Source organism: Petaurus breviceps, unplaced genomic scaffold, assembly GCF_028583685.1.
Source record: "Petaurus breviceps papuanus isolate PSGF00001 unplaced genomic scaffold, PetGlider_PUasm1.0 151, whole genome shotgun sequence".
Taxonomy (NCBI): domain Eukaryota; kingdom Metazoa; phylum Chordata; class Mammalia; order Diprotodontia; family Petauridae; genus Petaurus; species Petaurus breviceps.
Window position 1 is genome coordinate 649,822 of NW_027185712.1, and position 22,049 is coordinate 671,870.

The window sequence follows — 22,049 nt, forward strand, 5'->3', positions numbered from 1 at the left end:
ACACGGTCCCACTGCTATCCCCAGGGAGAGAAGCAGAGGAGGTGTGGTGGCTGCAGCTGCTACCATGTGGCTACTTCCAGAGCTCCTGGCCTGCAGATTGTAGGGGACCAAGAGACCATTCAGAAGGTAATTGCTCTTGCTTTGACCTGCCTGGATCCAGATCGTGGTCTTGGGTGGTGGTCCTGGGGTGTGTGACCAGTGAGCCAGAGCATGTGGGGGCTGTAGAGAGGGACATAGCTTTTTCCATTCTGGAAGCAGAGTTCTACCATGGCAAAGAGCTCAAAAGTCAAGTAATTGGCTGCCAATATGAGCAATCAATAGAAGAACAAACAGCCCTTACAAACTTTTTTGGGGGACAAAAAGGATCAAGGCATGGAGTGAGAGGAAGACATCAAAGTCAGAACTCCTGCATCAAAAGCCTCCAAGAAAAATATGAACTTGTTACAGGCCATGGAGGAGCTCAAGAAGGATTCTGCAAATCAAGTAAGAGAAGTGGAGGAAAAATTGGGAAGAGAAATGAGAATGATGCAAGAAAATCATGAAAATCGAGTCAACAAACTGCTAAAGGAGATCCAAAAATACACTAAAGAAAATAACACCTTAAAAATAGAATAACTCAAATGGAAAAAGAAGCCCAAAAAGCCAGTGAGGAGAAGAATGCTTAAAAAGTTGAATTTGCCAGATGGAAAAGGAATTTCAAAAACTCACTGAAGAGAATAACTCCTTCAAAATCAAATTAGAGCAATTGGAAGCAAATTACTATGAAAAATCAAACAGATCCAAACAAATGAAAAAATAGAAGGCAATGTGAAATATCTCATTGGAAAAACCACTACCTGGAAAATAGATCCAGGAGAGATAATTTAAAAATTATTGGTCTACCTGAAAGCCAGGATGAAGAAAAGAGCTTAGACACCATCTTTGAAGAAATAATCAAGCAAAAAAAATAAAATTCAAATTGCACATCACCCAAAGGCCAAGAGAAAGATGTGTGGTGGCTGGCAGAGAGAAGCAATGGAATCATGAATAAAGAAAAACTGTACAAGGTAAGTGGTATAATTATAGATACCATCAGAGAATTAGATGACCATCAAAGGAGTTAGGCTGTCTATGTAGTGAAGTGGAAGGATAACTAGATAGCCATGCACTCCACTTGTACCCAAATAGTATCAATAAGGTCTCCAAATAGTTGGGTATTCCTTCCCTCCACCCCACTGAACATTTATGGCAGACTATAGACAAGAACCACTGAAGATGGACAAGTTGTGAGCTGCACCCTTGGCAGGAACCACCTCCTCAGTGAGCTCATACATCCATCAAAGCACTGGAATAAATCTCTAGTTTGATAATGGTTGAAGCTTCTCCTATTTCTGGGCCAGGGGGTACTGGAGCAGAAGAACAGACCAAAAGCACACTCTTGAGACAGTCTTGATGATGCAAAAAGGAACCCAAAGACAGAAGCTGCTCCATTAAATCTGGCACCCTATAGGTCAGAAATCTTAGTGGGGGGGGAGGGAAGAGGAATCAGAGAAGTTAGAGAATTGAGGCCTCTCTTCTTAATGTGAAAATGATTAGACAGAGTAAAGTATTCTAGGAGTCAGGATATAGGCAAGAAAAAAAAGTCTGAGTACATAAAATAGCTTATATAGTTAAAGGTAAATGTCACTTATAAAAATACTCCATGAGCGAAGCACACTTTTTCAGAGCCAGGCTGCATAAAAGGTTGGGCCAGAGCAGGTAGAACAATAGTTATTTACAGTCTGAGAATGAATAAAAGCACAGAGAGGACACAGACTGACTAATCATTAGGATATAGTGAAGAAAGTTCTGAACATAAGAATCAGAAGACTTTAAATCTGAGGCCCAGTTCTGACATTTAACTAGTTGAGTCCCTCAGGCAAATCACTTAAACTCACTGGGTCTTGGTTTAATAGTCTACAAAATAGGAATAATAAAATACCACCCTTCTCCAGGGGATATGTCAAAGTTTAAATGAATTAATGTATGTTAAGTATTAACTAGATGCTTGAGGTAACTTTTTTTCTTCTAGTTTTGTACATTGATGGTTGTTTATGATAATTTTTCATAACATATGTAAAGAGCTTCATAGCTGTCACTGTAAACTATTACTATCACAGATATTTAGACTCAAATGTATAGGCTGTTAAAGATGAAAGGGGACTGAGAGATCTATAACCTTTTTCCAGAGCTGCTCAGAAATTATCAACATTGGGGTGGCTAGGTTGCACAGTGAATAGAGCACTGGCCTTGGAGTCAGGAGGACCTGAGTTCAAATCCGGCCTCAGATACTTAACACTTATTAGCCATGTGACCTTGGGTAAGTCACTTAATCCCAATTGCCTTGCTTTCCTCCCTCCAAAAAAAAAGAAATTATCAACATTGAGTAGATTCTGTGTACAGATCACTGTATGGGGATAAAGGGAAGAAAAATAAAGAAGAAAATAGAAAATGCCATGTTCTTAAAGAAGATCCAAGGTATCTAAGGCAAAGGGAAAAAATATAAAAGAACAAAAGACCCCTCTCTTTTTCTTGAAAGTAAGTAAGGGGAGTGGAAGGAGTAACCAATGCTTTGTATTGTCTGTGCTTCTTTCCTTTGGAAGGGGCAGGGAGGCCATTCTCAGGATCATTGTTGGTTTGGCTTTCTTCCCAGACTAGGGTCTTACTGGATGGCCCAGCAGAGCTCTCATTACTCTAGGGTGAGAACACTTTTCTGATCTACCATGATCATCCAATCTCCACATTGCCACGAGTGTGGATGTGGAGGAGACTAGCCATTTGAACAGAATTACTGTCTTTTTAATCTTAGGAATTGTACCCTTTTTATCCCTTGTTGTTAATAAAAATCATTTTTATCACATTTTACGGCCTATTAAGCATTCTAACCCTGAGCCTGAATCACCAGAATGGCCTGAGTTAGGACTGGCTCAGCAGGGGTTGTTTGTAATGACATTGTGGTTAAATTCATTTTTTGAGGTGGGTGAAGGGTCGTGTGGAAGAACTTTGAATGGTTGGAAGACCAGATATAGGATGCTTACACCCTGTGGTCAAAGTTTTGTTTGAGGAGGAAGCTCCCATTCACTGTGTATTGCTGATGTGTACAGTTAATGTAATGAATGCTTAGGGAGATTGACATTGAAAATAATAACGTAAAAAATTGAGTATGCCTTAGCTCTTAGCTTTAGGAAAGTTGGATTGCCAAACTAAGGAAAATTAAGATAAATTGTCTTTGCAAGTTAGGTAAGTAAAGTCAGAGGTAAATGAACTTCTGATTTTTAAGAACTGTGCCTTAAGACTCCCATTGGGGTCATCACCAGTCATCTTGACCTATGTCCTGCCACTGGACTATGATGACTCTGGAGGAAAGAGTGGGGCTAATGACTGCACAGCCCTGCCTCACTTAAATCCAATTCACTTGCAAGTCAAAACATCACTCTCCTGATGTCACTGGTCCTCTTCAAGAATGAAGGACAAATGGGGTGGCTAGGTGTCACAGTGAATAGAGCACCGGTCCTGGAGTGAGGAGGACCTGAGTTCAAATCCAGCCTCAGACACTTAATACAAAACTAGCCGTGTGACCTTGGGCAAGTCACTTAACCCCAATTGCCCTACCTTCCCCCCTCCAAAAAAAAAAAAAGCAAAAAGAATGAAGAACAAACAACCACCACCACCACCACCACAGTGTCTTAAAGGCAGAGGAATGGCTAGTGGATCTACAAATAACCCCAGTGAATGGGCAATGCTAATTAGGACTGATAGACTACAGACGGGAAGTATAAAGAATAAAGAATGATCCAGAAGTTTCACTAAAGAAGCCCTGATGAGGTTATGGATGGATGAGAAAAGAATGAGAGCAAGAATAAAGATCTGGAACTGGCACGAGCCTGAAGCTTATCTCATGTTATTGGCCCTAAGAAATTACTTCCTCCAGGGAAGTAAGAAGGTGGGTGGATTCTCAACACCAAGGGACTTTGGGAGTGGCTAGAAAAACCTAAACAGTAAATCAATGAATCATTAGAACAATGGCTAAATGAAGGTATGAACTAATGATGACAGCTCCGTTTTTTCCAGTGGCAGAATTCCTGTAAGTTTGGAGAGCTTCCTCAGGATTTTCTCTCCCAAATTCAGATGAATTAGAGTCCCCAGGTAAAGATGGCACTCTAAAATGGGGAGTTGGGCCTACTTGGTTCCCCAAAGATGAAGTCCTTGTACAGACAGTTCCCTGACAGGGGACAAGGCAGTAGGCACAATTTTTAAGAAATGAGCTTTGGACACTGCATTTATGCTTTTTCCTTATGACCCTTCACTCCCTATGACCAGCTTTTGAGGGATGTAGTTAAATCTCTCCTTTCAGGCAGAACCCCAGCCTGAAGAGCATCAGGTATTAGAGACGGGCTTCCCCAACACTCCAGACCCCAGATCACCTGATAAAGTTTGAGTAGGAGACTGGGTCAGCACCAGCAGCAGTCTAACAAATCGGTGCTCTTAGAGATGATGGGAAGAGTCCTTAGGATGCCCATCTCCATGTTAGGTGCATTGAAGGCAATGATATGCTTTCCCACAAGGAGTCTTTTAATCATAGGGTGAACAAGAATATGAGGAATGGCTCGTCTGTGAGAATGTTAGTAATGTATCGGGACATGAGACCAAGCAGTTAAGGTCCTTCTGTCTCATCAAAATTTAGGCCATTCCCTAAAAGCCCTTACCCGACCTGGTCATTCAGAGCCACTCATGTTTTTCTATCTAGATTTGAGGGACTATTAGGATGAGTCTCTCTACAATGACTGAGATTCCCAAGGAACTCTTGCTTAATGTGTTATAAGTGTAGAACCCGGGGGTACTGAAGGTCTGTCAAATACATAAGGGGCTCTTACATACCACCAACCATGGGATCCTCTCAATGGGTACCTGTTTCCACTGGGAGTTTAGGGTAGACTCCTGGAAGAAAGAATGAATGCATTTGCACAAATGGAGGTGGGTGAAAGACCATCTCCGATCACCCTCCCCTATTACCACCCCATTTGGGTCTTAGTTGTGATGGCTAATAAGGGGAAGTGTATCATAAGCATGGATGCTGAGTTCCTGGGTACTCATGCAGGCACTCATTGCAGTTTCCATGTCACATGTTATCTTTCAGCTAGGTGGCGCCATAGTGCATAGAGCACTGGTGTTGGAATCAGGAAGACACATTTCCCTGATTTCAAATCTGACCTCAGATAAATTTCCTACCTGTGTAACCTTGCACAAGTCACTTACCCCTATCTGCCTCGGTTTCCTCAATTGTAACATGAGCTGGAGAAAGAAATAGCAAATCATTCCAGTATCTTTGCCAAAAAAATCCCAAATGGGGCCACAGAGAGTTGGATATAACTGTAACAAAACAACTATAACAAATAGCTAATATTAAACAGTATTGGGGTGGTGAAAATTATTACCACCCTCGTAATGAGGCAAGCAAGTCAAGTGGAAGTATCAGGGATCCCTAAGGGAGAGAAAGGAGGCAGCTTGCATGCTGCAGGAAATAAAGCCAGCACCATCTCAACCAGTGTAATTACTCAGGCCCTGATGCAGACAGCCCAGGATCCAAGAGGCTTGAAAAGAGTAGAGCCTCTGAGATTGCTGCTATTGTTTCCAGCTCAGCCTCATTGCCATCACAGAGGGGAGAAATCACTGTGGAGAAGGGGCCCACCTTTCTTGTCACCAACACACATCACTGACCAGCTACCACTGTCTTTTCCATGTGTATCCCCTTTTTTTGTTTTACATATAAGTGCTTAGTAAATACCTTTCTACTCCTTCATTCATAGAGGAGGCTGTAGTACCACCCTGTACAAATGTTCATCATCATCACTCCTTGTGCAGATGGGACCATTAGGGAAGATGAGGTTGAAGGACTGTTTGAACTTGGGAACTTTGAGCTGTAGTGGGCTGTCAATTAGTTGATCCTCAGTCCACTGTCATTGAAATGGTTCCCCAATGGCCCCAGGTCACCAGAGTGCAAAAGGAGGGAAAAACTCATCCAGGTTAGATATGGAGCAGGTCAAAATTTCCATGCTGATCAGTAGTGGTAGGATTGCGTCCACGAGTAGCTGCTACACTTCTAGCCAGAGCAAGATTAAGACATAGCTTTGAAGAGGGGGAAGAAGAGAGGGAAGAGAAACGGGGAGAAAAAAGAGAGAAAAGGAACTTCCCCTTCTCCCCTCAAATTATCCAAAAAAAGATCTAGAAAATGTAACAGAGTCTTGATCAGCAATCTATAAAAAAATTACAAGTCATTTTTCCAGTCTAGGCCCACATAGGAAGACAGATAGATGTTTCAGAATTGGTAACCAGGTCTAATCAGGAGAGTACTACAGGGATTCTCCCAGTCTGAGGACTTAGTTGGTGCCTGGGGCTTTGGATTAGGGCACAGAGAGATCCTAGTTCCAACTGGAAGGGCTATGATGCTGGAAAGGGAAAAGTAACAGATGCTAACTGACTGCCTAGTCACTCCTATCCCAGAGCTGAGTCACAAATTCAGTGTAAACTGAGGAGGGGACCTGCACCCAAGGGAAGAAGTGCAGGCCTGAGGCTATGTACTGGGCAAGGAGTAGGGGCAGAATTGAACAGAAGTTGTGTGGCTCTGACCCTGGAGCCCCTAGCCCAAAGCTAAAGTCTGCAGCTAAATAACCAGAGCATGGAACTCAAAGAGGGGGCCTGCAGCAGTCTCTAAACCTACAAAGCCTTCCAGATACCTGATTAGGTTAGGGCCAGTAGCAATCTATTAGATCTCCAACCACAGCCAAATCCAATTATGTCATAAAAACCCAAATATGGGTCAGGAATTTCAAAGCTTAGACCAAGAGGTCAACAAGCAGACTTCACCCTGGATCAGACAGCTTTGGGCCTGCTCAAAGTTTGCATGCCCCTAGCCTGAACTGCCCCTGAGACCCTCGAAAAATACACCACCCAGTACCTAGAGAAAGCAGGAGAAGGACCCAAGAGAATACAAAGTAGGCCAAAGTAAGTTCCAAACATCTCTCTCCTGGTCCTTCCCCCCCACCCTGAAATATGCAGAGCCTGACCCTAACACAAAGTCTGGGAAGTAAAGCTGAAAGAATGAGTAAATAAAGAATCCCATCACTAAGAAAAACTACAGCTACAAGGATGCCCAAGAGACAAACCCAGAAAAGAATAGCTCTGAAACACCTACAAGTGAAGCTTCAAATAAAAACAGAGCCCTGGGCACATGTTCAGCTATATCTGCCGAAGGAAATGAAGTGAGAGTTTTAAAAGAGTTAAAATCATTTTTTTTTAAATGAGAGAGCAAGAGTGGCTAAGAATTGGAAACTGAGGGGATGGGGATGGCTGAACAAGCTGTGGCATATGATTGTGGTGGAACGTCCATTGTGCTATAAGAAATGAGGAGAAGGCAGATTTCAGAAAAACCTAGACTTATACAAGCGTAGGCAAAATGCAGTGAGCAGAGCCAGGAGAACATCACACACAGTAACAGCAACATTGTACAATGAAGTCGGTTAGGGGAAGGCAAACTAAAACAAGACTGAAGTGCCACCTCACACCTATCGGACTGGCTAACATGACAAAACAGGAAAATGATAAGTGTTGGAGAAAATGTGGGACACTGATGCATTGTTGGTAGAGTTGTGAACTGATACAACCATTCTGGAGAGCCATCTGGGACTATGCCCAAAGGACAACGAAATTGTGTAGATACCCTAGCAATACCACTACTAGATCTATATCCCAAAGAGATCATAAAAAGGGGAAAGGGCCCACATGTACAAAAATATTTATAGCAGCCCTTTCTGTGATGGCAAAGATTGGAATTTGAAGGAATGCCCATCAATTAGGGAATGGTTGAACAAGTTGTAGTATATGAATGTAATGGAATACTATTGTGCTGTAAGAAATAAAGAGCAGGCAGATTTCAGAAAAACCTGGGAAGACTTACATGAATCAATGCTGAGTAAAGTGAGCAGAACCAGGAGAACATTGTACATAAGTAATAGTAACATTGTGTGATGATGAACTATGATAAGACTTAGCTCTTCTCAATAATACAATGATCCAAGACAATTCCAAGACTCGTGATGAAAGAATGATATTCACATCCAGAGAAAGAACTATGTAATCTGACTGGAGATCGAAGCAAACTATTTTCATTTTTTTTTTTTCACTGAGGAGGAACACGGCATCAAGGTCAGCTACTGCACTAATGGTAAATTCTTTTTTTGGGGGGAGGGTAACTGGGGTTAAGTGACTTGCCCAAGGTCACATGGCTAGAAAGTGTTAAGTGTCTGATGCCAGATTTGAACTCAGGTCCTCCTGATTCCAGGGCCGGTGCTCTATTCACTACGCCACCCAGCTGTCCCGACTTAATGGCAAATTCTTCATCTTGAAAACACCAAAGTGGAGGCAGTGTTGATGCACAATTTTTTGTTTGCAGATGATTGTGCACACTCAAATGCAGCCTCTGAGGTTAAAATGCAATGAAGTATGGATCAGTTCTGTGCTGCTTGTGATAATTTTGGCCTAACAATTAACACCAAGAAAACACAGGTGCTCCATCAGGCACCACCACACCACCCATACATGGAACCATTGGTTACAGAAAATGGAGGAGTTTTGGATGCTGTGGATAAGTTCACTTACCTTGGTCGTGTACTTTCCAGGGATGTACACATTGATAATGAGGTTGACACATGCAATGCCAGATCTGGCTCAGTGTTTGGGAGGCTCTTAAGGAAAGTATGGGAAAGAAGAGGCATTAGACTGACCACCAAACTGAAGGCCTACAGAGTCGTTGTGCTGACCTCATTGTTGTATGCCTGTGAAACCTGGACAATATACCAGCACCATGCCAGGAAACTGAATCACTTCCATTTGAATTGTCTTATGAAGATTCTGAAGATCCCCTGGCAGGATAAGGTACCAGACACTGAGGTTCTTACTCAGAACTAAACTGCCAAGCATTCAGACTTGACTTCAGAGAGCACAACTCTGATGGGCTGGACACGTTGTTCGAATGCAAAATGAACACTTGCCAAAAAGACTATTTTATAGAGAACTCACACAGGGCAAATGCTCATGTGGTGGTCAGAAGAAGCAATACAAGGACACTCTCAAGGTCTTTCTCAAGAACTTTGAAAATGACTGTGTGACATGGGTGACATTGGCACAGGACCACTCAGCACAGCATGCCCACATCAGAGAAGGTGCTGTGCTCTATGAGCAAAGAAGAATGAAAGTAGCTCAAAGGAAATGCAGAAGAATTTAGAGAATCCACCCCAAATGTTCACGCGGTTTATTTGTGCCCGACCTGTGGTACAGCATTCCGAGCTCATATTGGTCTGATCAGCCAGTCGGACACACTGTACCTTGACCCTAGCATAGTGATGTCATTTTCTTCTTCGAGAACAAAGAACAATAACCAACTAACCAACCAAGCTTGGAACATAGTAGATCCTAAATATCTTGTTGACTAACTGAAATAAAGGAGATTCTTTGACATTAAATAGGACCTATCTTGACATCTGGTAACAAGAAATTAAGAAACAAAGAAACTAACTGTAGTTAATAAGAAAAAAGTCTAGGCTATTTTTGAAATGTTACACATTTTGCTTCAATAGTGAAAAGTAGTCATATAACTTTTCTCAGTGCTCTGGGAAGCAGAAGCAGATTCCATCTCTAGTATCTGGGAATTAAGTGGGAGTGCCTAGTTCAATTCCTAGAAAGATAAGTGGCCAGCATTAATCAGAGCAACAATCCTGTTCCCCAGAATCTCTCTATGGGCAATTCTAGGCCCATGAATGCCACCCAAAAAGTTGTCAAATTCTGGCTGTCAATGTGGGTACTTTGGGGGACTAGTGAGTAGAGATGAGAAATAAAAGCATCCTGGTATGTATGTAAAACCTCAGTGTCTGGTAACTTATCCTGCCAGGTGATCTTCAGAATCTTCTTAAGACAATTCGAATGGAAGTGATTCAGTTTCCTGGCATGGCACTGGTAGACTTTCCAAGTTTCACAGGTATACAACAATGAGGTCAGCACAACAGCTCTGTAAGACCTTCAGTTTGGTGGTCAGTCTAATACATGTCCTCTCCAACACTTACCTTCGGAGCCTCCCAAACACTGAGCCAGCTCTGGCAATGCAAGCATCAACCTCATTATCCTTCAATCTAAAAATGCCATATTAGCGGCAGCCAGGTGGTGCAGTGAGCAAGAGTGCTGGCCCCAGCGTCGGGAGACCTGGGATCAGTTCCAGCCTCAGATACTTGGCACCCACACAAAATAACTGACTGTGTAACCTTGAGCAAGTTACTTAACCCCAATTGTTTAGGGGAGGCCAGGTGGTGCAGTGAGTAAGAGCCCCGGACCCAGTGTCGGGAGACCTGGGATCAGTTCCGGCCTCAGATATTTAACACCCACACACGAAAAAAATAAATAACTGGCCTTGTAAACTTGAGCAAGTTACTTAATGCCGATTGCTTAAAATAAGTAAATAAAAATGCCATATTCAAACCACTTTGCAAAGTGAACTCTAAAGGAATCCTGCTATTATCAGGAAAATCAACATCAGCATCCTGAACAGCACAGAAATGTGAAGAAGAGAAGAATGTTGAATGTTAATGAGTATTATTCACTTTTCAATCAGCCAACCAATATTTATTAGGTGCCTACTTCGCATAAATATATACAAAGCAGATTATGTACAAGATTGTTGTTCATCCTTTGTTTTCAAAGAGGACCAATGACATCACAATGTGATGGGTGAAGTCTTGACTTGCACATGAACTGGAATGAAGTGAGGCAGATACACAGAGTTGTCAGTCTCTCTTTTCCAGAGACACTGAAGTCCAGTGCCAAGTCAGAAGAACTGACCCGAGATGCAGTGGATGACCTTGGTGTCTTCAATGTTATATTAACGAAATAGGAAGATCTTCCCTGCCCATTAATAGGCCTATGTGACCTTCTTTGATCTGAGGCCCAGCTGACTGCTGTGATGGAGCCCATGGTGGGAGGAGCTTGCCTAAGGAGCAGAGTGAGGCAGATCTGGCAGAGATGGAGGTAGGTAGAGCTGAGGCAGAGCAGCTAGCTGAGTGAGAGGGGAGGAATTTTGCATGGGGGAGCTTGTTTGTGGGAAGGCTTGGGGATGTTGGTGCTCCCTGGATTGGTGATGTGTATAAACTTCTTTGTTACCCTGGTGGAATTGGTTTTCTGGTATCTGAATAAATATTTTGGTTTTGCCTTTGAGGAGGAGTTACTTATATTTTGCAAATTTACCCTGGAAAAATGCAAACATATTCATAGCAGCTGCTATGGGCATCACATTGGCAATATAAATGTTTGGCCAAGCTTTAAGCACTCCCCAGCACTTGCTCCATCTGCCTTTGGGCCATTTGGAACAAACTGCTCTCATGTGTCCATTCCACCAGCCTTTACATCCCCCTAACTTGCCAATGGGCTTGAGGCCTGTTGGTTACCCTCAACCTGGCTTAGCTGACTGAGTTGTAAGGGGTGCTTAGGGAGGACTAGCATGTCTGCTGTGAAGGTTTGCTGACACAAAGTTGCTCATTTACTCTTGATGTGACCTTTCACCTAACTCTCACCAGTGGCTCCAAGAAGCTATAGCATGTGCAACAGAAACACCCAGTAAAACTGTCTATATACAGAATAAATAGAAAATAACAGAGGCAAGGCATTAGAATTAAGAAGGGGTGGGGGAATATTTCCAGTAAAAGACGGGATTAGTTGAGACTCAAAGGAAGCCAGGCAGGTTAGTAGTCTGAGCAGAGGCTAGAGGGTATTCCAAGTATGGGGCACAACCAGAAAAAATACCTAGAGCCAAGAAAGGAGTATCTTGTACAGAATAGCTTGGAATAGCCAGGAAGCCATTATCAAGAGAGCATATTGGGAATTAAGGTATAACAAGACTGGAAAATTAGGAAGGTCCTAGCTTATGAAAGACTTTTCAATGCCAAAGAGCATTTTGCATTTGATCCTTGAAGCACAGTTAAGTAGGGGGTGGGTGGAGGAGACATATCAAACATGAATTTTAGGAAAACTGCTTGAGTGACTGAATTAGAGGTGAATTAGAGTGGAGAGAGAACTTGAGGCTATTGTGGTAATAAAGGCATTAAGTGATGGCAGTAACAGAAGAGAAAAATGTTGCAAAGGTAAAATTGCCAGGCCTTGGCAGTTTGGTTATGGGGGGTGAGGGATAGTGAAGGCATTGGAAGGATGCTATTGCCCTCTTCAGTAACAGGGAAGGTATGAGGGAAAGGTTTAGGGGTGGAAAATGTTGAGTTGTGTTTTGGACATGTTGAGTTTAAGATGTCTCCTGGACATTCAACTTGAAATGTCTAAAAAGCAGTTGGAGATGAGAGATTGGAAGTCAAGAGAGAATCTGGGAAAGGATAGGTAAATTTTGAGCTCTAAGAGATGGTAATCGAATCTGGAGATACTTTAAACAATATTCTATTAAGGGATGATACTTAAAAGGTGAAATTGAGAGGTGAGAGAGTAATTTAATGAGAGGAGATGGGGAGAGACAGATTGGGGTAAACTATCTCATAAAGAAGAGGCAAGGGAAAACTGTTACAATGGAGGGGAAGAACAAGAAGACAAAAGGGAATGGGTCAACCTTACTCTCATTGAATTTGGCTTAGGGAGAGAATGACATACACACTAAATAGGGTATCTCACCCTACATGAGAGTAGGGGGGAAGGGGAATGAGAGAGGGGGGATAATGGGGGGGGAGGCAGGTGGGGAGGAGGGTAGTTAGAAGCACACACTTTTGAAAAGGGACAGGGTCAAAGTAGAGAATAGAACAAGTGGGGGGTGGGATGGGAGGGAGGGAAATACAGTCAGTCTTTCACAATATATCCACTATGGAAATGTTTTGCATAGCTACATATGTACAACTTATATTGAATTGCTCATCTTCCCAGTAAAAGGTGGGTGATGAGGGAGGAAGGTAAAGATTCTGGAATTCTAAGTTTTAAAATCAAATGTTTAAAAATATATATGTCATTATTATTATTACATGCAACTGGGAAATAAGATATACAGGTACTAGGGGATGGAGATCCATCTTGCCCTACCAGAAAGTCAGAGAGTGGATGGGGAAAGATATAGGAGAGAGCAGATTGGGGGAGGGTATACAGTGGATCACTGTTTTGGGGTGGTGGGTAGGGGAAAGACGGGGAGAAAATTTATAACTCAAAATCTTGTGGAAATGATGTAAACCAAAAATAAACATAAAATTAAAAAAAAACCCAATATCCTATTGAGTGAAGCAGGAAGAAAAAATACCTCAGACAAATATTATTGTTTAAATACACTCTATTTTATTTTGTCTTAAAATAGTTTAACCTTTATGCTACAGACTTATTTCAAAAAACAGAAGGTCTTATCTTGCACCAAAAAATATATATATAACACTCTGTTTTATTATTTTTTTCTCAAAGACCATTAAATACTAGATGGAAACAAGAACTAAATAATGAATGTAAAGAAGAACCAAATTTCTTTTAAAACTAGAGTTGCACATTTTAAAACATTAATTCTAAGCAATGATTTGTCTTCACTGCATCAAGTTCCAAGTTCAAACTCCAGCAACAGTAGATCTGTTAAACCACCAAGTGCATTGGTTCCTAGCCACACAATGGCTAACATTTCACTTTCCTGGTGAGAGGAGCAAAAAAAAAAAAAAAAGAGCTTTGCTGCCCTTTGCTCTCTTTAAAATAGAAAACAAAAACAAACAGAATAACATTTCCTAACTATCCAGTGATTGTGGGCGTGTTTTTTTAAAAGATCACTAACCTTTAAAATTTGTTAAAAGAATAAGAAATATGTAGTGTTTTAAATAAAATGGAAAACAAACCCAACAGCATGAGACTAAGATACGTGATTATTTTAAACTATAAACAGTGCACAATCTGAGGAAGTTTGGTTAGGGCGCAGTTGTTTTTATATATACATGGAAGTCACATCATATACATACTGGAAAACAGGAATTTAGGGGCTCTGCTTATTTATTTATTTTTAATAGGAAAGACTAAACTATGTCCTCAGTTCTCTCAGACACCTCATGAGATAGGAAAAAAACAGGTAACTAACACATTGTTTTTCCCTCTCAGTTACCTACAGTGCTAACTTGCTAAAAATGATGCACATTACTAAATTAGCAAATCAGGAAAAGATTTGTATTCACAATTGGTACAATGATACCAGCATTAAGCAATGCTCAACTGCAAAGAAAAGGGGGTCCAATTAATCTGGCCCCTTCAAATAAAATAAAAAGCAAAAAAACAAATAGCAGATACCAAAAAGCAGCAACTACATCCTATAGGGCATGATCAAACAATACTTAAGTCATTGGTTCAAATTCTAATTTATTTTTTAAATTGAAATAGAAACCAATTTGTGGCCTAGCTGAACCATTAAGCACAAAGGTAACCCTGAGAGCATGTCTCTGTGAGCTATTGCTTTGGGGAATTCTTCCTATTCTTTGTGCCACCAAATGAAAAATTTATATAGATATAATCCCTTAAGAAGGAATTCTAAGGGCTGTCTAAACTGCTTTCTCACCATGGAATTTTGTAAAAATTAGTACATTGCTTAAAAGTACATCTCCAATCTGCAGGGGCTATCAATGAAACAACTGGTGCCCAGAATCTCTGAGGAATCAGTATGTAAAAAGATGGGCCCGAAATACAGTAGAAGAGTAAGTATAATGTTCATGACATTACCATCTCTCTCCTCCTCTTAGTTCCTGGATCTCTTATCCCCACTACCATTTTGTTTTGGAGACTATTAGAAAGTTTAGTTAGTTGGGATGTCTAAAGAGGGAAGGGGCAATAAGAGTTGAAAGGTACTACTTGTTGGTAGGACAAAAGAAGTGTGAAGAGTTTAGGGACAGCTCAACACTCCTTTTCCTACCTACAATAAAAAAAAAATGCAAACTTCCGATCCCACCCCCCCAGCCCCACCCAAGAAAGCACTAACACAGAGAATTATATGCTATGTAGAGAATTTGTTGCAAATGGGTCAACAGTGTATTGTTTCTATGGCCCATCTACAATGGACTACAGAAATAACTTTATGAAACAGAACTTTCTCTGTAATGATGTTTACTTCAAAGGAGTTTTACATGGTTGTCTGCAGAGAAAATATTTAAACAAATTTCAAGTGATATAGCAGGCCCACCTTATATTTTTCAAGTTAGTTTCCTTGAAAAACAAAGACCAAGAGTTGTACATTCAGCTTGGCAAAGTACTTTAAGCTAAGTAAATAATAGCTTGTGATAGTACAACTTATTTAATAAAATAATGCCAAAAATTAAACATGAATAGTCTGAGGACATTAATAACAGTCAGATTGGAATATAGTTTCTTTTTGACCTCACTTTTGGTCTTTGGTTTTGCCAAGAGGCCCAAATACAGGATAGAATTAAGATTCATAAACTGGAATTATGTCAAAAGCCTGACTCCGAACAACTGATGGGAAACAAAAGCAAATGAAAAAAATATCAGAGAAAGGAGCTGATCAAAGAGTATGTGATCGAAAACACATCCCTGTAGGAAGAGGGCATTAAGAACTCAAAGTAGTAGAAAGGGTTCATTAAGAAACAATGCTTTACTAAAAATAAAGTATTTTAAATGTTGTACAAATAGGGTGAGGCAGACTATTTTGACTGTGCAGTTCTCATGCATGCTCCTATGATAAGCAGCAGCCACTGATGCATTAAGGGCTACAGGTAAAGCAGCTGACCAATAGTTAAATTACCAGAAAACCAAAAAGAAAAGGCTAAGAAAAACCAAAAGGTGAGGAGGTCCTGAAAGCAACATCACTTTACCCCACCTTTGTACATGGTGTTATCAAAGCTATTGCTTTTAAGGGATATGAACAATAAGTGAAATAAATCCCAGATACCAAGTAGTTAACAATGCCACAAATACTTCAACTTTGGCATTTCCTGAATTTTCCCTATTTTTAATTACGTAAAATCTAGAATGTTGCAACATGTGCTTCTTATGGCATATATTATTCTTTTAAAGGTAGGAAGGAGAAAGATATCCAAGCACAAGATCAGTTCGGCATCAGTTTATGTATTTAGCGCTTATTGGCTATGCCCTACATGGAGAGACTTGCTATGAAAGAAGGCACTTAACACTCTTGCCAAATGCCATGAAAGCTTATGAGTTCCTAGAGCCTCCCGACTTTGGCCTCTCTCTCTGTTTCAGGCCCATGTAACAGGTTCCCAGTTTCACCTCTACACATTTTCCAGTTATATTTGAGTAGACCAGAAAAAAAAAGAAAAGCCAATGGAATCAGAATGGAGATTTTTTTTTTTTCCACTGATACCAATCCTCCTCAGAAAAATATTATCCTGGAAGTAGCTACTAGTCAAGAAATTCTCATTTTTCAGAGTTAAAAGTTATTGCAAACAAGGAATCCACAGAAGTCAACTTAACAGCATTTGTGATCACAACATCAGAGCAAAGTCATTCAAGTTGTGGCAAGTCACCAGTCAGGTAAGTAGTCAGGAAAGGGAGCAGAAAACTAAGTTAAGAGAGAAACAGTAATGCTCCTGTTTTCTGCTTAAAAGGACAAGTTGTTAACACACATGTCCTACTGAGTGCCAATAATAGAACCTGACTGAGAAATGTGCAAATGCCCTGGGGCAAGAGGGCCAGTGGGAAGGAAAAGAAGAGCTAACCCTGTAGGTTATAATTTCACTCACAGAAAGAAATACAAGGTTCCAAAACCCCAGTTAAAATTCATCTTGTAATTAAACTAATATTATTCTATCAGGAGTGAGGAAGGCAGAGCTGGATAGCATTTCCTCTGATTAATATTCACCACATATAACTGCAGTTTTTTTCCCCCATAAAATTCATCACTATCTCTCATTTTCCTAATGAAGGATGATAAGAGTCCTTCATTTTCCTAAATGACTTTTAAAAGATAAAACTTCAGTGTTTTTTTAAAGGGGTAATTCTCCACAAGTTTCAATTCCACAAATGCCAAGAGCAGGGCTTCTGAAGTTGAAGCAATGACAATGAACTTCTGTGCCAAGAGAAAAGGAAGGGTACAGTGGGCAAGAAACACAGTGACATCGTGTTACAGTAGGTATTTGCGTCTGCTGTCTTCATCCAAGGTAAGATCGACTACTTCTGAGGGTGAAGACCAATTCTGCTGGGGAGTCACGGATGTCCATGATTGTGTTTGCCGGCTGCTAAAATATTGTAAGGCTGAGCCGTCCTTCCATGAAGACACACTCTGAATCACACCACCTCTAGGATGGACACACCTACAGAAGGAATAACAAAAGCAAAGTTAATTCTGCAAATGCTTATTCCAAATATTGTGATGTAAAACAATGTAGTGTCAGTTATGCTGGCTGGTGTCTTTACTATTAAGTCTGACATGTATAGTCATGTAATCCAAAACACAACATGTATATATGTAACAGATATGGTTTAACATAGAAAGGCCAAGGATCACAACATTAGACACACAAAAAAAAATGTGTGTGTATGTAAATATATATATAAAACTTCTGAACTGTCATGGCTCTGTCACTGGTCAACTGTGGGTATGACATATTTCTAGGGAGGCCCATTCTTTTTCACTATTGAGGGTGACCTAGCAAGGAATGACAGTCCTGCTTACTTTTTATTTTGTTTTAAATATAATTTGAGATCCTTAGGCCAAAAGATACATTAGATAAATTATATTGCTAAAGGGAAACAATTAAAACCGTAACAAAATTAAGACCTAATATTAACTCAGCTTTAAAATCAAAAAACAATGTCAGAGCAACAGAGGATGCATGCTCACCAATAATAGTAATGATGATGATGATGATGATGATGATAACATTAACAATCACAATATCAATTTTGGTAATATGATTTAAAAGGCAGCAACAGCAATCCTAAGACACAGATTAGATTTCTGTAACTTTCTTCTTCAGTGAGGATTCCTGAGTACTAGAGTTTGCATAGGGGCCAATTCCTAGTACTAAAAAAGCAAAGAATAAACATGGTACTTTGTTCTATCACAGACCACAGTTTCTGGGGGAGCAAGATCAGCAGAGTCCTTATCTACTGGACTCAAGCTCTCAAAGAGGTATAGGCTGGTGGGACAGAATTATCCATATGAGAAATTCCTTCAAGGGCTATCTAGGAGAAAAAGAATCATGAACAGCTTGGATTTCACATTCCTTGAAAGGTTCTGTAAGTTTCCCAGGATGAAACATTGAGTCAGGTATGAAGAAGGCAGCTGGTGGGATCACTACCACTTGTGTCCTTCCATCTTAAGTACTGACCATCCCTAATTAAGCTTCAATGAGACCTAACAGGTGGCCTGACTACAGTGACATTGGCTCCCAAAGCAGGGCTCAGAAGATGCTTAGATTGTCTGTATATAAAAAGTGGTATTGGGCCTCTTGGAACTTTCAGTTCTGACTGAACACTACCAGCCCAACCTACCTCAGCAGAGCTGTAGGTTAGTAATGATGACCAGGGATCAATGCCAGAATTGCCTCTGTGAATGGATATACTTTGGCCTGAATAAAGGAACTTCAAGTTCCTGAAACAACACTGTTGTTTCTATAGGAGAATCAGCCTGAAAGTTACTCTTTTGCCAAATTGGTTACTGAGAAACAATCTCCTCCTCCCAGCCAGAGCAGTGGCATCATTTAAAATTTTGCCAAGAGGTGGTACAGTGTATAGAGCGCCAGCCCTGGAGTCAAGAGGACCTGATTCAAATCTGGCTTCAGACACTTAACACAAAAACTAGCCATGTTATCTTGGGGAAGTCACTTACCCCTCCAAAAAGTAAAAAAACACAATTTTTGCCAAGATATTATTAGCTTAATGTCTCTTCTGAAAGCAGTGATTTAGCTATGAATTTGGGATTACCTATATTTTTAAAGTTAACTTATGGTATAACACACCTAGAATCCAAGAAAACAAGGAGCCTAGCATTAAATAAATCAACCCAGATTTAGTACTCCCAAGTGTGACTGCCTAAGCCACAGAAGAGTTTTGATCTAAGAAGCTTAAAACTATCTCTCAATCTAATGGTAGCTAAAAGCATTGAGTAAGGAAAGAGCAAGGAAACAGTACAGGACTCAACAATGTATAAATGTGAAAACTGAGGAAGTTATACAGGAGAAACACATGCTAGAAAACCGCAGGATACCAATGAAATAATAAAGAGATCTTCCCCTAAGGTCTCATACAAATAGCATCTGTTATTGGGATGATTGAATTCAAATAAGAGATAGTTAAAAGCTTATAGAAAACTGAAGAATCCAAAGGAAAGAACTGCAAGGGAGATCAATGCTGTGAAGAGTCAAGTCTAATTATCACAATTTTATGGGAATCTTAACATAAAAAGGAAATTTTCATGTAGTTTGCATATCCCTTTGTGATATGGACCACAGAAGTCAAAAGAGGAGCAAATGAGCTAACTGAACTGGACCAATCCAATGATTACTTCCTTCCATCTCCCACGAGAAATGCACGGTGTCCCAAAAGTCTAAGTACTGTTTTGAGCTTTAATGATTTAAAACTCCACTAAGACTTTTGTATCACTCTGTATTTTCATTTGCATGTGACAGGAGGAGGGGGTAAGGAAGAAGCACAATGAAATCAAGCTTTGAGTTCCACAATGACATATTAGCTCACTTGACAAAAACAAAAAACAAACAAAAAAAACAAAACCAGAAAACTTTCCTTAAAACTTTTCCCTGTGTTAGAGAAAATATGATCAACTTCATGTCCGTCACCCACTGAAACCAGTTTTTTTTTTTAAAAGAGGTTTCACAATGTTGAAGAGAAAAAGAAAATGCAAGGAATACTGGCTAAGATTAGCTAAATTATTTGTAGGAGATGATACCTTAAAAATTAAACCTTTATGTACTTATTTATTGATCATTCTATACTACTTTTGTGGTAACATTCCTATTTACTTTTCCTGTTAGAACACTAAGTGATTGCTTAATATTTTATGGAAATACTTCTGGCCATGGGCCCCATGTCTTTCAATTTGCCTCCTTTGATTTTCAGTATTTACCATTAATAGATATCTTAGCTTCTAGGAAGGCTTCAGCTTAATATGAAAAAGTTTTCCCATCTCCCATAAATTATTTTGTTAAGGACCTATGTCACCACTAGCATCAATAACCAAAGGTGCTTAAAGTCTGAGAGTAGAGGCTAACCACAATGGAAAGTTGCACAAAACCATCTGGGAAAATGCACTGACAGGGTTCAAGAAAGATGGGAGGGTTGGGATATACCTAACATGGCTCAGTGATATGAAACTAGATGCAACCTCAACAGATTTTTCTGCAACCACCCTGTTACTGGTGTTGATAAGGAAAACAGGAGTAAGGCAATATATATGAGCTTATTATACTGAGATCAGAAACTCATTTATTTTGTCAAAAGAGGGGACCAGACAAAGCACAGAATCCTATATATGGCTGATTAAGTTCAGGGTAACACTAGGAAGGGTGATGACACTTCCATCCAATTGAATGGGAAATCTTTAATTGCATCTCAATAATCTAAAAGATAATACCCCACACTAAAAACAAGCTGTCCACAAAACACTATATGGAAATGATGATTTTGGAAAAAGAAAAGAAATTCAGTGCATCAACCATCAACACAAAGCAGCCATCAGCAAAGTTTCATTCAACTATTAGCTCAGAAAGCATGCTTTCTAGTCTAAGACTACATAAAGGAAATGTGGAATTGAAATGAACATATCACAATTGCAAATAAAGGAGCAGGGGAAGAATTTAACATGCAAGGAAAAGAAACTATTATTATCACCAAAGCACATATATCACAACCAAAATGACTCAATTCAAATATCAAAACGCTTCCAGGGAGGAAATATGGCACCAAGCCCCCAGACTCAGAGCCACCACAACCCCCCAAACAACTACTCAAGGACAAAGCCTGAGTTTCATAAACCCTCAGAACTCCAGTAACAATGTATAACATGGATAAGAAAGTACAATGAGAACAGGACGACTAAATCCAAACAAACATCTGACTGAGCATGCACATCAAACTAGAACAAAAAGATGTGGATCAAAACCTAAAACCTTTTTCCATGCGATAACCCTGCCAGAAGCCCATCAATACTTCATAACTGCAACCCTAGACCTGCAAGAGAAATAAATTCCAGATAAGATACAAGCAACCAAAAGGCGCAATTCTGACGCAACCAAAAAGAAAGCCTCCCCATCCACTTCATGGCCCTTCAGTCTTTGTGTTTAATGTGGAGAACACTAAAAAGGAAGCAGGTCAGGAATTGTGGAAGGCTTAAAGAAAGAAGTCAACAAAGCCATCCTCACAGTCAAAAAGGCTGTGTCCACATGCATGTGCATGGGTCACTTAAAAATGCCTCAGCTATACTTAAAATGGAAAAAAAAACCCAGCACTTCTGGTGAATGGGCTCTGAAATGCCATATTGTTTTTAAAATGGATTAGCCATCTATAGAAAGAATAAAATTTCTACAGCAAATAAACATACAGAACAGAACCAAAGACTTATTCCTTATATTCCAGTGTTTAAGGGAACAAAAGACAAAAGAGTTGCAAGTTACATTGGCATTTTACATTTATTCAGTCATCTAACTCTGTACAAAAACTGAGATCATATGTCTCTCTCCAGTGCACTTTCAATCTAGGTAAACAAAGAGGACAAAAATCATAGAAATTACCAGTACTAGAAGAAAACAATGGACTTGTCTCTACTTTCCATGATTTTATAGAACTGCTGTGAATTTTTTCATTTTTTCTTGAGAGCTCTGACCTTCAGTTTAGTCAGTATAAGCAAAAGTTTTTAGGTATGGAAGTAAAATAAAGGCTTTATGATGGAAAGTGGAATGGAGAAGCAAAATAGAGGAAAAGAGGTAGCTAGATAATTTAGGCTTCTGGTCACAGGAAAATGTGGAGAAGCATCATTCACCAAGACAGGTATGAGCTATGGTAAT

The 22,049-nt window shown here is 40.1% G+C and overlaps 1 protein-coding gene across 4 annotated transcripts in view; it reads right to left on the bottom strand.

Annotated features, from left to right (window-relative positions):
- Positions 1–13,348: 13,348 nt before the first annotated feature.
- Positions 13,349–22,049, bottom strand: part of ARK2N (arkadia (RNF111) N-terminal like PKA signaling regulator 2N) — a 128,898-nt gene continuing 120,197 nt past the window's right edge. For all 4 annotated transcript variants that reach the window (XM_069075328.1, XM_069075356.1, XM_069075347.1 and 1 more), the window contains one exon: positions 13,349–17,339. In XM_069075328.1, the coding sequence (XP_068931429.1) occupies positions 17,150–17,339 (190 nt within the window). In that variant the 3' untranslated portion in view covers positions 13,349–17,149. The remainder of the gene's footprint in view (positions 17,340–22,049) is intronic.